The sequence below is a fragment of the Garra rufa genome, chromosome 11 (genome assembly GCF_049309525.1).
Source record: "Garra rufa chromosome 11, GarRuf1.0, whole genome shotgun sequence".
NCBI classification, from domain to species: domain Eukaryota; kingdom Metazoa; phylum Chordata; class Actinopteri; order Cypriniformes; family Cyprinidae; genus Garra; species Garra rufa.
This window is the reverse complement of record NC_133371.1, coordinates 7,784,638-7,797,172: the sequence shown is the minus strand read 5'-3', so window position 1 is coordinate 7,797,172 and position 12,535 is coordinate 7,784,638. Positions and strand designations below refer to the sequence as shown.

The 12,535-nt window shown below is 32.4% G+C and overlaps 1 protein-coding gene across 1 annotated transcript; it reads left to right on the top strand.

The window, feature by feature from the left end:
• Window positions 1–2,218: 2,218 nt before the first annotated feature.
• Window positions 2,219–11,308, top strand: drc9 (dynein regulatory complex subunit 9). Its single transcript, XM_073851104.1, has 9 exons — window positions 2,219–2,346; window positions 5,519–5,652; window positions 5,829–5,957; window positions 6,046–6,127; window positions 7,166–7,327; window positions 7,870–7,944; window positions 9,884–10,015; window positions 10,136–10,237; window positions 11,001–11,308. The coding sequence occupies exons 1-9, from the start codon at window positions 2,257–2,259 to the stop codon at window positions 11,106–11,108; spliced, it is 1,014 nt and encodes a 337-aa protein (XP_073707205.1). The 5' UTR covers window positions 2,219–2,256; the 3' UTR covers window positions 11,109–11,308.
• Window positions 11,309–12,535: the final 1,227 nt, after the last annotated feature.

The window sequence follows — 12,535 nt, the reverse complement described above, 5'->3', positions numbered from 1 at the left end:
AAAAACAATGAAAAATAATGTGGAGGCTATTTGCAACAGCTTTTCTATTGGGTAAAGCTAAGTTAAGTTTAATGGGAGATTTCACAGGAGATCCTAGTATTGGATGTTGTAGTAAAGACTAAATACAATAAAAATTCTCATGTAAACAATAAAAGTTGTTAAATGCACCAGCAAAAACTATAGATACAATACAATGCATAAAAATGAACATTAAATCATTATACATCCATATTAGCATTTTCCATAAATGATGATAAACTATGACTGGAAATGTATTTTCTTGTCCCTGAAATACATTTTGATACATATGAAGGCTGAAACGTTTCAGTTTAAAAATAGTTTTAATTGATTTTACTGTTCATTGATTTAATTGAATGAATTCACTGTTATTTGACATATATTTCAAATATTTTAGCTGAATTACATAACATTATGTGCATGAAATCATACAGTAATAACAATAATAAAAAGGGCAAACAAAATGACCACAACAACAATAGACATTATTAAAATAGCCTTTAAAATCACAGTTAACATATGCCAGCTTCTGTATGAATTAATACAAATTTAAATTAATATTTTTTTATTGCAAAACACATAATACATGGGAAAATACCTTTCAACATCTACACTTAGCAACAAAACAAACATGGGTTTAAGTGCACAGACAGAGAAAAGCACAGTAACAAGGTTAACATGTACATCTACACACATCCTCATAAAACATCAAACATGTGGCGCTTTTTTGTTGCTTATAAGTCACATAAAATAAAGCATACAAAATAAAGAAATGAACAACATATTCCAAAGAAATGTGTTTTGGTTTTTCAAATAACATCTTTGAGGAGAATTCAATGAATTATTTTTATTTAATTATTTTTATTGAACAATGTTAAAACATTCAAAACAAGTCAATAGGGGGAGATATAAACAATATCACAGGAATACATTAAAGGATGTACAGTACAATTCGCATAGCTTTTTGTTTCTTTGAGGGCAATATGGACTCAATATAAGGCTTCACTTCATTTTTAAATGCAATCAAACATGGATTTTTACCTGAAAATAATTTTATGAATTTATAAATATGAAATTTGACCATTAAAATAAAGAAATTAATAAAACAAACGTGTGGGTCTGTTTGTCTCGAGAGTTTTCGATAATTCCTGAAAGGACATCTTTCTACTGTAAAGTAATATTTTTTTAATTTTTTTATTGCAAGACAAAAAGAAAACAACAATAAACAGCACTGCATTGAAATACAATACCATAAAAGAAGGAAAGAAAATCAATCAATCAATCAATCAATAAAAAACAGCACCTCAATCAGTAAGAAAAACATCGTCATGCGCATTGGTTAATTACTCTTTTTTTTTTTTAATTCAAACAGATTAAATATACAATCATCTTCAGGAGAACATTAACAGTGTAAAGAAGATAGAAGTAAGAAGAGGAGAAATAAAATACAGTTGCTTAGAATAAGGAAAAAATATAAAAATAAAAGACTACATAATAATAATAATAATAATAATAATAATAATAATAATAATAATGTAAGAGCAATGAAGGAAAGCTATCTAAACCTAATCAGAGTTAATAGAAATATTTGTTTCATATATTTCCAAAAACCTGACACATTTATTATTACTAGCCAAACAAAAAAATGTGAGCAGTGAGTCAATCTCAATCAGAAAATGTGAAAGAGTGGGAATTGAGCTTATGAGCTTTGCTTATGTATGAAGAATTTGCCAAACAAAATAAAAAAGTTGAAAACATATTCTTTAGATTTGTTGGCAGGGTCAGAGTACTAAAAATAATATATTTTAAGCTAGGGGTTTGTTTAAATAAGAATACAAATCAAACCAAAACTTCTGAACAAATTCACAAGAAAAAAAAAATAAATGTATCAAGGTTGTTAATTACTAAAATAAAGAAACGCTCATCGATGACGTGGCGTAATGACGTAAATGTGTAAAGTAATAATGTTTTAGCTTGTGTGAATTTATTTTTCCATTGTGTGTAGACGGTAAGACATTATACAGTAGTATAAATATACAGTGCTTTATCATTAATGATTTAAATCTGCTGTAAACAAACGTGTCCAAGTGATCTGTGTACCAGCGCTGTCATGACAACGGCGTCGCTGCGTCAGAACGTGTGGCTCTCTTCTTCGGGTTGGATTTCTCTGCTGGTTTCGCTTAAAAGAAAGGAAACGTTTACTTGTCATTTTCTGTATTTCCCCATCTGTTTGTCAGTATGATGTCTTTGGAGATGCTGGGCGCGAGTGCTGTGCTGCAGGACTGTGCGGATCAGCTGGCAGTGATAGGAAACATTATAGCGGACACTGTGAGTAACAGCAGCAAACTCAAAACAAACACCTTTACTAGTAAAGAACGACAGTTTGTACTGGAATTAGTCTTATATTAGGTTGAACGGAAGCTTAAATGAGTTTGAATAGCTTAGAAATAGCACAGCTTAAGGAGTCTAATGTGCTTCAGTGTGTTTCCCCTTACCAAAAAGAAGTATACTTCAAGTTTATTTTATTAAGTATACTGAAGTAAAGTTCAAGTATATTTTTAAGTATACTTTATGTAGTAAGAATAAAAATATCAGTGTACTAGTAGTATACTTTTAAGTGTACTATTTCAATACTCCTTGGGACTAAATTGGCCCACTTTATAGTATATAAAAGTTACTTTAAGTATAACAGTAGTAAACTTTGAATAGTTTACATCTATGTTTTCAGTTTGTACTGCAAGTATACTAAACGTGAACTTATAGGTATACTGATAGTTTACTAATTAAATACTTTTTATGCATTTTTAGTACACTTTGAAGTATAGTCTCAGTAAACTACTAGTTTAGTAGTTTTATACTGCAAGTATACTCGTAAGTTTTCTTTAAGTGAACTTTACATCATACTTTAAGTATAGTACTATGTCCTCATTTAGGTAATAATTTGTATATATTTTGTTGAATATCTGAACATACAAAACATCAAAAGAAAGAACATTTTATTCTAGCTTCATGCATTCTTTTTTATAAACACCTGAATGTGGGTAAGTTTCATAATTAAAAAAACAACATTTTGAACAAAAAGCTCAAAAAAGGCTATTGATGATAATCCAAACGTAGATGGAGTTGATCAACAGCCCAAAAGCTTGACAGTCATCATTACCTCTTCATGAGTCGAATGGCTCAAATATATTTAGATATATTTATTAAGTATGAGTCAAGTATACTTAAATGTCATTTTATGTAGCCTATATTTCTGAGAAGTACATAAAAAGGCTAAAAGTATAGTTAGTTTAAAAGAAGTATACTTGAATAAACTTCTTTTTCATAAGGGAAGGACTCTAAATGATCCCAGCCGAGGAAGAAGGGTCTTATCTAGCAAAATGATCGGTCGTTTTTTAAACAAACTGACAGTTTATATACTTTTTAACCTCAAATGCTTGTCTTGTCTATGCCTACTTCAATCGCAATGACTCACTTATTAACAGAGACTTGCTGACACCTACTAGTGGTTTTAATTTCACATTCAAAGTATCTTTTCACTTATAATAATAATTTCAAATATAGCTGCGTTAACATGTGGAAATACATCTAAATGCCACTTCATACGCAACTTCTGCGAAGATTGTTGATACTGATTAATTTGGTAACAGCCTAAATGTATTATTATTAGAATTGACTGATTAAATGTAAGAATTTAATTTAAAAGATGATGCACACTTTTAGAAAAAATGGCTTTATAAAGGTAAAAATGCCCATAAAAGGTAAAAATCAATTTAAACTCATTGGAAAAGAATAATTTCTATCACAGCTGTGAACTGACCACACAGAATATGAAGAATATCAAACACTTTAGGAGTCCTTAAGCACAATAACACACACAGCAAAATATTGTCTAATTATCATTATCAATAAAATCCCAGAAAATAGATTCATCATCCAGATTTTGCCAGCGTTTGGTGGTCGTTCCTCCTAACTTTCTCACTTTAGCCTAACTAAAAAACCCTATAAAAAAGGTTTAAAAAAGTTTTATCTTCCTTTCTGACGTTGAGTATTATTCTCTTCTGCTTTGAATTTACTATGTCATTTCTGGCTTATAATTATGAAAAAAAGAGAATATTTTACACCTTTATGTCACCATGTGTGACTCATAGCAGCCTCTTCAGTCTTTGGGATGTCCATGGCAGGGGTTTGGAGGAGATCATGCATCGGGACTCTCTGGTATCAAAACTCCTGGTAGCCAGAAAGATCTATGGAACACAGAAACCTGGGACATCAATGTGATCCAGACATTACACAAACCTTTGGAAACTGAGAATATCTGAAAAAGAGACAAGAAGTATTTTAAATAAATTCTAAATGAATGTAGAAAAATACTGTTATAAGAGTTGTGGTCTGATCTGGAAATATTTGGTTCATAATAATAATAATAATGAAACTATGGAATTTAATAATAGCCCTTAATACATTTTATTCTTAATTAAAGTAAAAGTAAGAAATTTTCATTACTTTGCATTATAAATTATAAACTACTATTTATGATTAAGCTCTTAAATGATCGTTTTAATGGTACAAAAAAGTGAGGAAGCATGACTTTTTTAAACATGAATTATACTCTAATTAATTGTTTTAATCTGTTGACACCCCTAATTTTTGTTATTACAAATGTACAATATAACAAGTACACTACAAGTACAATATTACAAGTGCACTCTTAAAAATAAAGGTGCTTCACGATGCCATAAAGAACCTTTAACATCTGAAGAACCTTCCTGTTTCACAAAAGGTTCTTTGTGGTGAAAGAAGGTTCTTCAGATCATAAAAATGTAAGAAATAGATGGTTCTTTAAAGAACCTTTGACTAAATGGTTCTTTGAGGAACCAAAAATGGTTCTTCTATGGCATCGCTGTGAAGATCCTTTTAAAGCACCTTTATTTTTAAGAGTGTACTAGGGTTGCAGGAACAATGCATACAATAGATATTACCTTGAATTCTTGAATTTTATTTATAAGGCCTAGTGACGACCCTGTTCATTGTTGAACTTTTTGTAATAGTAGTAATAATTGTTGTATTACTGATATAAGTACCTGGATGAATTTTACAAAACTTGTCCAGGTTACAATTTATACTCAAAAAAAAGTTTAATTTGTTATATTGTACAATTACAGCTAACAACGCAGTATTGGTGGTATAATATGCTTAGTTGGCATGAAAATCTGATTTTGCTTGGCCATGTTCTTGACAGGTTTCATGAGTCTGACCCTACATATAGCTCACTTATTAGACAGTCATCCTGGTGTAATCTGAGGTCAAGTGTTGATCAAACACAGAATAAAGGTAGTTTCCTTGGAGGGTTTGAACATACAACCATTTTAATGCCAGTCCAGCTCTTTTATCACCACACAATAGTATGACCGTCTCATTGTAAACATGCCATCCTTCTTGTGTTTTATCTTCCAATCTGTTTCTCTTTACCACATTCTACATCACTCGCTTTATTTAGCAACAAAGGAGCGGACAGCATCAGAAAACAGCTCAACTGAAGACTGGGAGCAGAGAATTACAACACTCCCTACAGAAACATAGTATTCAGGAGAGAAAACATACTCCTGAAAGGGCCAAAGTGCAGAAAGACTGGTGAGTTCACATTTATCTAGTATAGGTTTTTTAATGAACAGGTTTGGCTTTTGTTGTCATTTTGCATACATTGCATGGGTGTTTTCTTTGAGCTTACATTTATTGCATTTATATGTATTGATTCTACATCTCATAATGTTTCATAAACCATTTCACTATAATCTTTGATCCAACAGGCAGTTTGTGTCTGATGTGATAAATGGGCTGTGGGTCGAGCTGCAGGAGAGGAACACATGTCAGAGTCTCTTTTCAGCAGTAGAAGAGGAGCAAAAGAAGAAAGCCCAGCTTTCGGACATGATAAACAGGTCTTAACATTAACTGACAAATTATTTATCCCACGTGATTATAATATGCATATAGGCTCAAACAGCAAACATGACACATAAATTGCAGGGAAAAAGAGAGCCATCTCAGGATTGAAGAACTGCGGAAAAACTTACTTGACATTAAGAAGCAAAGAAACGAGGAGCGTGAGGTAATCACCTATACCCTTTTACATACAAACTTTTTGTTTGATATTAATATTAATATTTCATTTGACTTCAACTCTGTTTACGTAGTATTACCACAGTCCTGTGCATAATATACTGAACTGTCATGAAAACAATGTCACACTGCAAAGTATTTTCGTTAAAGGGGTCATCGGATGCAAAACTCACTTTTCCATGTAGTTTGAACATTAATGTGTTGTCAGTTTGTGAACACAACCACCCTACAATGATGAAATCCACCCAGTGGTATTTTTTTTTAAATCTTTAAAAGTAATATCCCCTCTTTAAAATCAGCTCATTCTCAGCTTCTTGTGGGTGTGACGACACACAGACAGAGGCCCCTCCCACGATAGTTGATTGACATGAGCGTCTTACCTTAGCCCCGCCCTCACCGAGCTGAAACAGACCGACTCTGATCGCCATTGTGTGACTCAGGTGCAGAGGAAGACTCTAATTGAGTGATTGAGGATGTAATAATGAATAAGCAGTCGTCATTTACTCCCGACATCTGAGCCGCTGAAGACGCAGAGGATAACGTTACTTTCGTTTTTAAAAGGAAAGCGCAGATCCCGATCTACATATGCGTCTATGTTCGTGTGAATCATTCCTGATGCAGCTTCACCCACAGTTTTTTTATGCATCTTTGCAAATGGCCTTGTGCTTGTTGGCAAGTTTCACTGAGAAATGCAGCTGAAGTAAACATTACGGCTCATAATCCCGCAGCAGAGAGGGGCGGGGCGAGCAGAGCTCATTTGCATTTAAAGGGGCCATGCAATAAAATGAGCTGATATTTTGCAGAGCTGATTTTGACAAGGTAAAAGGGTGTTTTTTTACACTACTATTGAGAAGTATATTATAGACTTTTCATTAAGACCCTAAAGAATCATATAAACTTGTGGAAAACGGGCATCCGATGACCCCTTTAACAAAATCAAAACGAAAAATAAAAGTGCTTTGGTATAAAATTTTAGACAGATATGCATGGGTCTTGCAGTGTGGCTGAAAAGACTATTTCTTCTCAGAGTCTTGAAGACCAGATTGCGTACCTCAAGGACCAGGTAGACGGCATCAGCGCCAGGTCAAACCAACAAAGGAAATTCGTGAAAAGCTCTGCCGAACAGCTGGTCTGCCAGGAAATGATCCTCAACAGTCACAAAGAGAAGGAACTGGAAGCTGAAGTCGAGGTGTGTGTTTGACTTGTTCTGCACCTCTGTGTAGATGCGTCATTTTGTGTCCTATAGAAATGACCTAGAACACAGAAGAACATATTGTTGGTGTCCATTGAGTTTTATTGAGGTTGAAGGTCACTTGCAAGTCATATCCTAAAGACATGACTGAATGTTATAGTATCAAATATAGCTTTTCACACTTTTTAGGACTTTAGTTATCTCAGACAAACCAACATTTTTATGGAGGGTTGTGTGTAGATGTGTGTGTTTGGTTGAATGAAGCTCAGCTTTCAGAGCATTTGAGCCACACCTCTTGATTGCTAAATATTGAGGAACAAATAAAGTCCATCAAGGATGTTGCTACCAAAGTTCTTCAGCCAGTTGAAGACACTGTCATTTTGGCCACTTTTATATTAATATGGCCAAGCATCAGAATGTTCAGAGTTTCCACAGTTTCCAAGTCAAATTTATTTGATAATTGTAATTACAAACATTTTGACATACCCACATAACATTATATTTTATTATACAACTTCCACTTTTGGTGGAACATTCAGATGCTTCAAAAGAAAACTGAGGAGGAAAGGAATGTTCACAACGAGATGGAGGCCTTCCTAGAAAGACAGCATGCCGTAAGTGAAGAACTACTTTATTTTATTTAATTAATTCATAAAGCTTTGCAAAACGAACTAGATTTGTACTTACAGGGTTGTGTACCTAATTAGTGTAAAACAGGGGTGTCCAGTGCTGCTTTGGTAGGGCCACCGTTCTGCAGAGTTCCAAAAACACCCTCTATAACGATACTAGAAGGACTGGATACCCCTGTCACAGAAGCTGACATAAATACCCTTATGAAAAAGAAGTTTATTCAAGTGTGCTATTAGTATACTTCTTTTAAACTTAAAATAGGAAAGTATATGTTCAGTCTACTTTTTATTTACTTCTCAGAAATATACTTAAAATTACATTTAGGTAAACTTGACTTATACTTCTAAAAGTCTAAGTATATTTGAGCTCTACTTGTGCTCTGAGAATCTGTGTTTTCATTGTTATACTCTAGGAGCGCTATAAACATCTTCTGAACAGAATTTCCAAAACACAAGTGAAGAAGAAACCGAAACAACAGATGCTTCCACATGTAATCTAACACAATCATCAGACATAAAACAGCATCAAAACCATAGATATGGAAAACTGTGGAACGTTATGGAATAAAATGTCCACCCATGAAGAGGAAATAATGACTGTCAAGCTTTGGGCTGTTGATCAACTCCATCTACATTTGATTATCATCAATAGCCTTTTTTTTAGCTTTTTGTTCAAAATCTTGTTTATTTATTAATTTATTATTTATGAAACTTATCCACATTCAAGTCTTTATAAAAAGAATGCATGAAGCTAGAATAAAATGTTTTCGTTTACAAGCAGATACCCTGTTCTTTCTTTTGATGTTTTGTTCAGATATTTAACAAAATATATACAAATTAATACCTAAATAGGGACATAGTAGTGTACTTAAAGTATGATGTAAAGTTAACTTAAAGAAAACTTACGAGTATACTTGCAGTATAAAACTACTAAACTAGTAGTCTACTGAGACTATACTTCAAAGTGTACTAAAAATGCATAAAAAGTATTTAATTAGTAAACTATCAGTATACCTATAAGTTCACTTTTAGTATACTTGCAGTACAAACTGAAAACATAGATGTAAACTAGTTGTGTACTCAAAGTTTACTACTGTTAAACTTAAAAGTATACTTTTATATACTAGAAAGTGGGCCAATTTAGTCCCAAGGAGTATTGAAATAGTACACTTAAAGTATATATTAAGTATACTGAAGTAAAGTTCAAGTATATTTTTAAGTATACTTTATGTAGTAAATATACAAATATCAGTGTACTAGTAGTATACTTTTAAGTGTACTATTTCAATACTCCTTGGGACTAAATTAGTTCACTTTCTAGTGTATAAAAGTATACTTTTAAGTATAACAGTAGTAAACGTTAAGTACACAATTAGATTACATCTATGTTTTCAGTTTGTACTGCAAGTATACTAAATCTGAACTCATAGGTATACTGATAGTTTACTAATTAAACACTTTTTAATCCATTTTTAATACGCTTTGAAGTGTACAAAACATCAAAAGAAAGAACAGGGTATCTCCTTGTAAACAAACGTTCTAGCTCCATGCATTATTTTTTTAGAAACACTTGAATGTGGGTGTTTCATAAATAAAAAATTGACTAATCATGATAACCAATGTCATTTTAAGTATATTTCTGAGAAGTATATAAAAGCACATTTCTGAGAAGTACGTAAAAAGTAGACTAAAAGTATGTTTCCTTATGTTTAATTTAAAAGAAGTATACTTATAGCACTCTTCAATAAACTTCTTTTCGTAAGAGGAAGCTAACTGGCAAGTTTTCTTGTTGGTTGATTTCATTAAAATTCCTAAAAACCCTAACCAGAAAGTTTGAGGAGCTTTTATAGAGTGCTGTTTGCAAACCTTTTAAATAATCCTATTCTAAAGCAAATGCTTTGAGATTCATATTTGTGTCCAAAAGGACTTACAGAAAAAGTCACAGTATTGGAAGCAGCGGTATGAGAAAGACATGAAGATGAAGGAGCAAGAGACCACTGATATAAAGACTAAAAGAAGCATCATCCAGGAAAAAATTCAGGAGCTGTCCAAGAAGGTTTTTATACGAAACACATCTGTGTTACGTCTCCTGATATTCATTCTGTTCAGAATTCCTTTTGAGAGAGTCAGTTTGGATAAGAACTTGCAAACTGCAAAATAACTCTTTGTACCTCAGTGCAAACACATGGAGGAGGTTATCATCGAGGACAGGACGGAGAAGGAGCGCTTGCACGCACAGCTGGAGAAGGAGCAGAGGGAGACTGATGCAGCAACTAAGGTCAAATGTAGCTTCAGATTCTAGAAAGATTTAAAGGAGAATCATTTATTACTTCATTACTTTTGGCCAGTAGATGATGCTGTTGCCAAATTTGGTATTTTTTGGAATTTGGCTTTATGGAATTGATACTTGTTCATTAAACTTAAATTATGTTCATTGCACTTGTTTTATAAAGTCCTGTCAACTTAATTCTTAGTTAAGACAACTTCACAATTTAAGTTCACAAAACGTAACATTTTAAGGCAGCACGAACACTTACTTTTTCGTTTTTTACAGTGTATGCAGAAGCATTGTGGGTTCAGAACAGAGTCGATTTTGTGCTTTCAGAATTTAATTGAGAATTTCAATTCAGTCCCTAACTTTGTGTTCAACGTAGTAAATAGGAATTGTGTATTTTAACAGCACTGAAGAGAGAGAGAAAGAGAAATGTATTTCACACATCTGGTAATAAATAAGCATAATTAGGAATAATCTTACATAATCGTAGCAAAAGATGTTGATTGTCTGCCATTGATTGTATCATTTATCATTCTGAATTTTACTCAATTCTCTTGTGGCAAGGATACATAGTAAATTTCATTTCAACACATTAAACAGTATTTACATATTCAAAAATGTAAAAAAGTTTTTACTACGTAAATTAAAAAAAAAATTGTTTGAAAAAAATAAATAAATAATTGATTTATTTGACTTGACACATTTGCAATATGAGAGAGAAATCCCTAATGTGTTTGTTTCTCTTGTTTGATATATCTCCGTTCAGATCCAGGCGTGGTGGCGGGGGAATCTCGTACGTAGAGGACTACGTTCTCCTAAGAAAAATAAATCCAAGTCTAAAGCTGGCAAAAAAGGCAAAAAAAATAAGAAATGATGACTGTCACAACAGATGCTTTTAGTGGCTGTATACAGAAATAAATATATATACATATATATAATAAAGGGAAAGCAAATATGTGTCAAAGGCATTACTTTGTCAAAGAGTGGTTTGTGATCTTTTTAGATAAATGGAATCAATCCCAAAGTTTGTTAAAGAGTAGATAGCCGGAGTAAGACTCGAAGCAACACTGAATGAACGAGCACCATTTAGCAATCCAGAAATTGTGTGCACAATAAAAAATAAATTTTTGGTTTGTTTGTTTTTGATCTTGCCCCAGAATATGGTCACCTGTAAATGTTAAAGATAAAGTGTATTATGGGAGGTATGTATGTATAAACATGTTTTATTATTATTATTATTAATTATTTATGTTGTTGTTATTTAATAATGCTTTTGCCTGAGAACAATACTGTAAAATTGCAATTGTTGCTATATTGTGACGTTTCCAGGTTAAAAAATGTTGAATGTAATTGTTTTTCAGATATTTCTCTCTCTAACTATACTTAACTTGTCATTACCAAACATTCCATTTCAATTCTAATAGATATTTATTCTAATTACTTTACCAAAATGCACACTCTTACCCATTTAGATAGATTAGATTATCCAAAACAGTATCTGAATATTGTTCTTAAGGGGGACCATTATTTACCATATTAAACCACAACATTTTACAATTTCATTCTTTGCGTGTAGGGTTTCGTTTTTATCATACTTAGTGTGTGTCACTTAATAAAACGCAGCTTAATAAAACAACTGCTTTGAGGCTTGTAATATGTCCCACTAGAGGGAGTTTATGTGTTTGTGGATGGATGGTGGAAACCAAAGTGAAAGAAAAAACAAACTACGCCACTAAAGCAGGGAACATTGAGAAACGGCCACATATTCTGTGGTAAGAGCAAAACTACTTCTTTATGTAACCTTATAAAATGAGCTGTGTTTTGGTGTTTCTTATTATGTTTCGAGATCTTACCAGAATGGCAGAAACTTCGACGATGAAAAGGCTTAGGTAGAATTAAGTAGTAGGCCTATTGTCTACTCTGATATCTGATATACTATTTACTCTAATTATCTGATATATATATATATATATACACAGTACATACACCATAACGAACCAGGATAGACTACGCTGTCGTGCATAATTGATTTAAATCCTTTTTTTTTTTTTTCTTTTTTTATTATGCAATAAACAACACATCAAACAAAATACTAACAAAAGACAATGAGGGTTACATACATTAATCCAAAGCATATTATAATAGCTTATAAGATTTACACCATGAAACATTCTTCCACGCAATAAAATTATTAGAATTTCTTAAAGAGGTCATATACATTTCAAAATCTTTCCGGAAAATTCCGGAGTTTTCTTTGAAAATTTCCATTTATGGATATAAAATTTAGCAAGAAATAAAAGT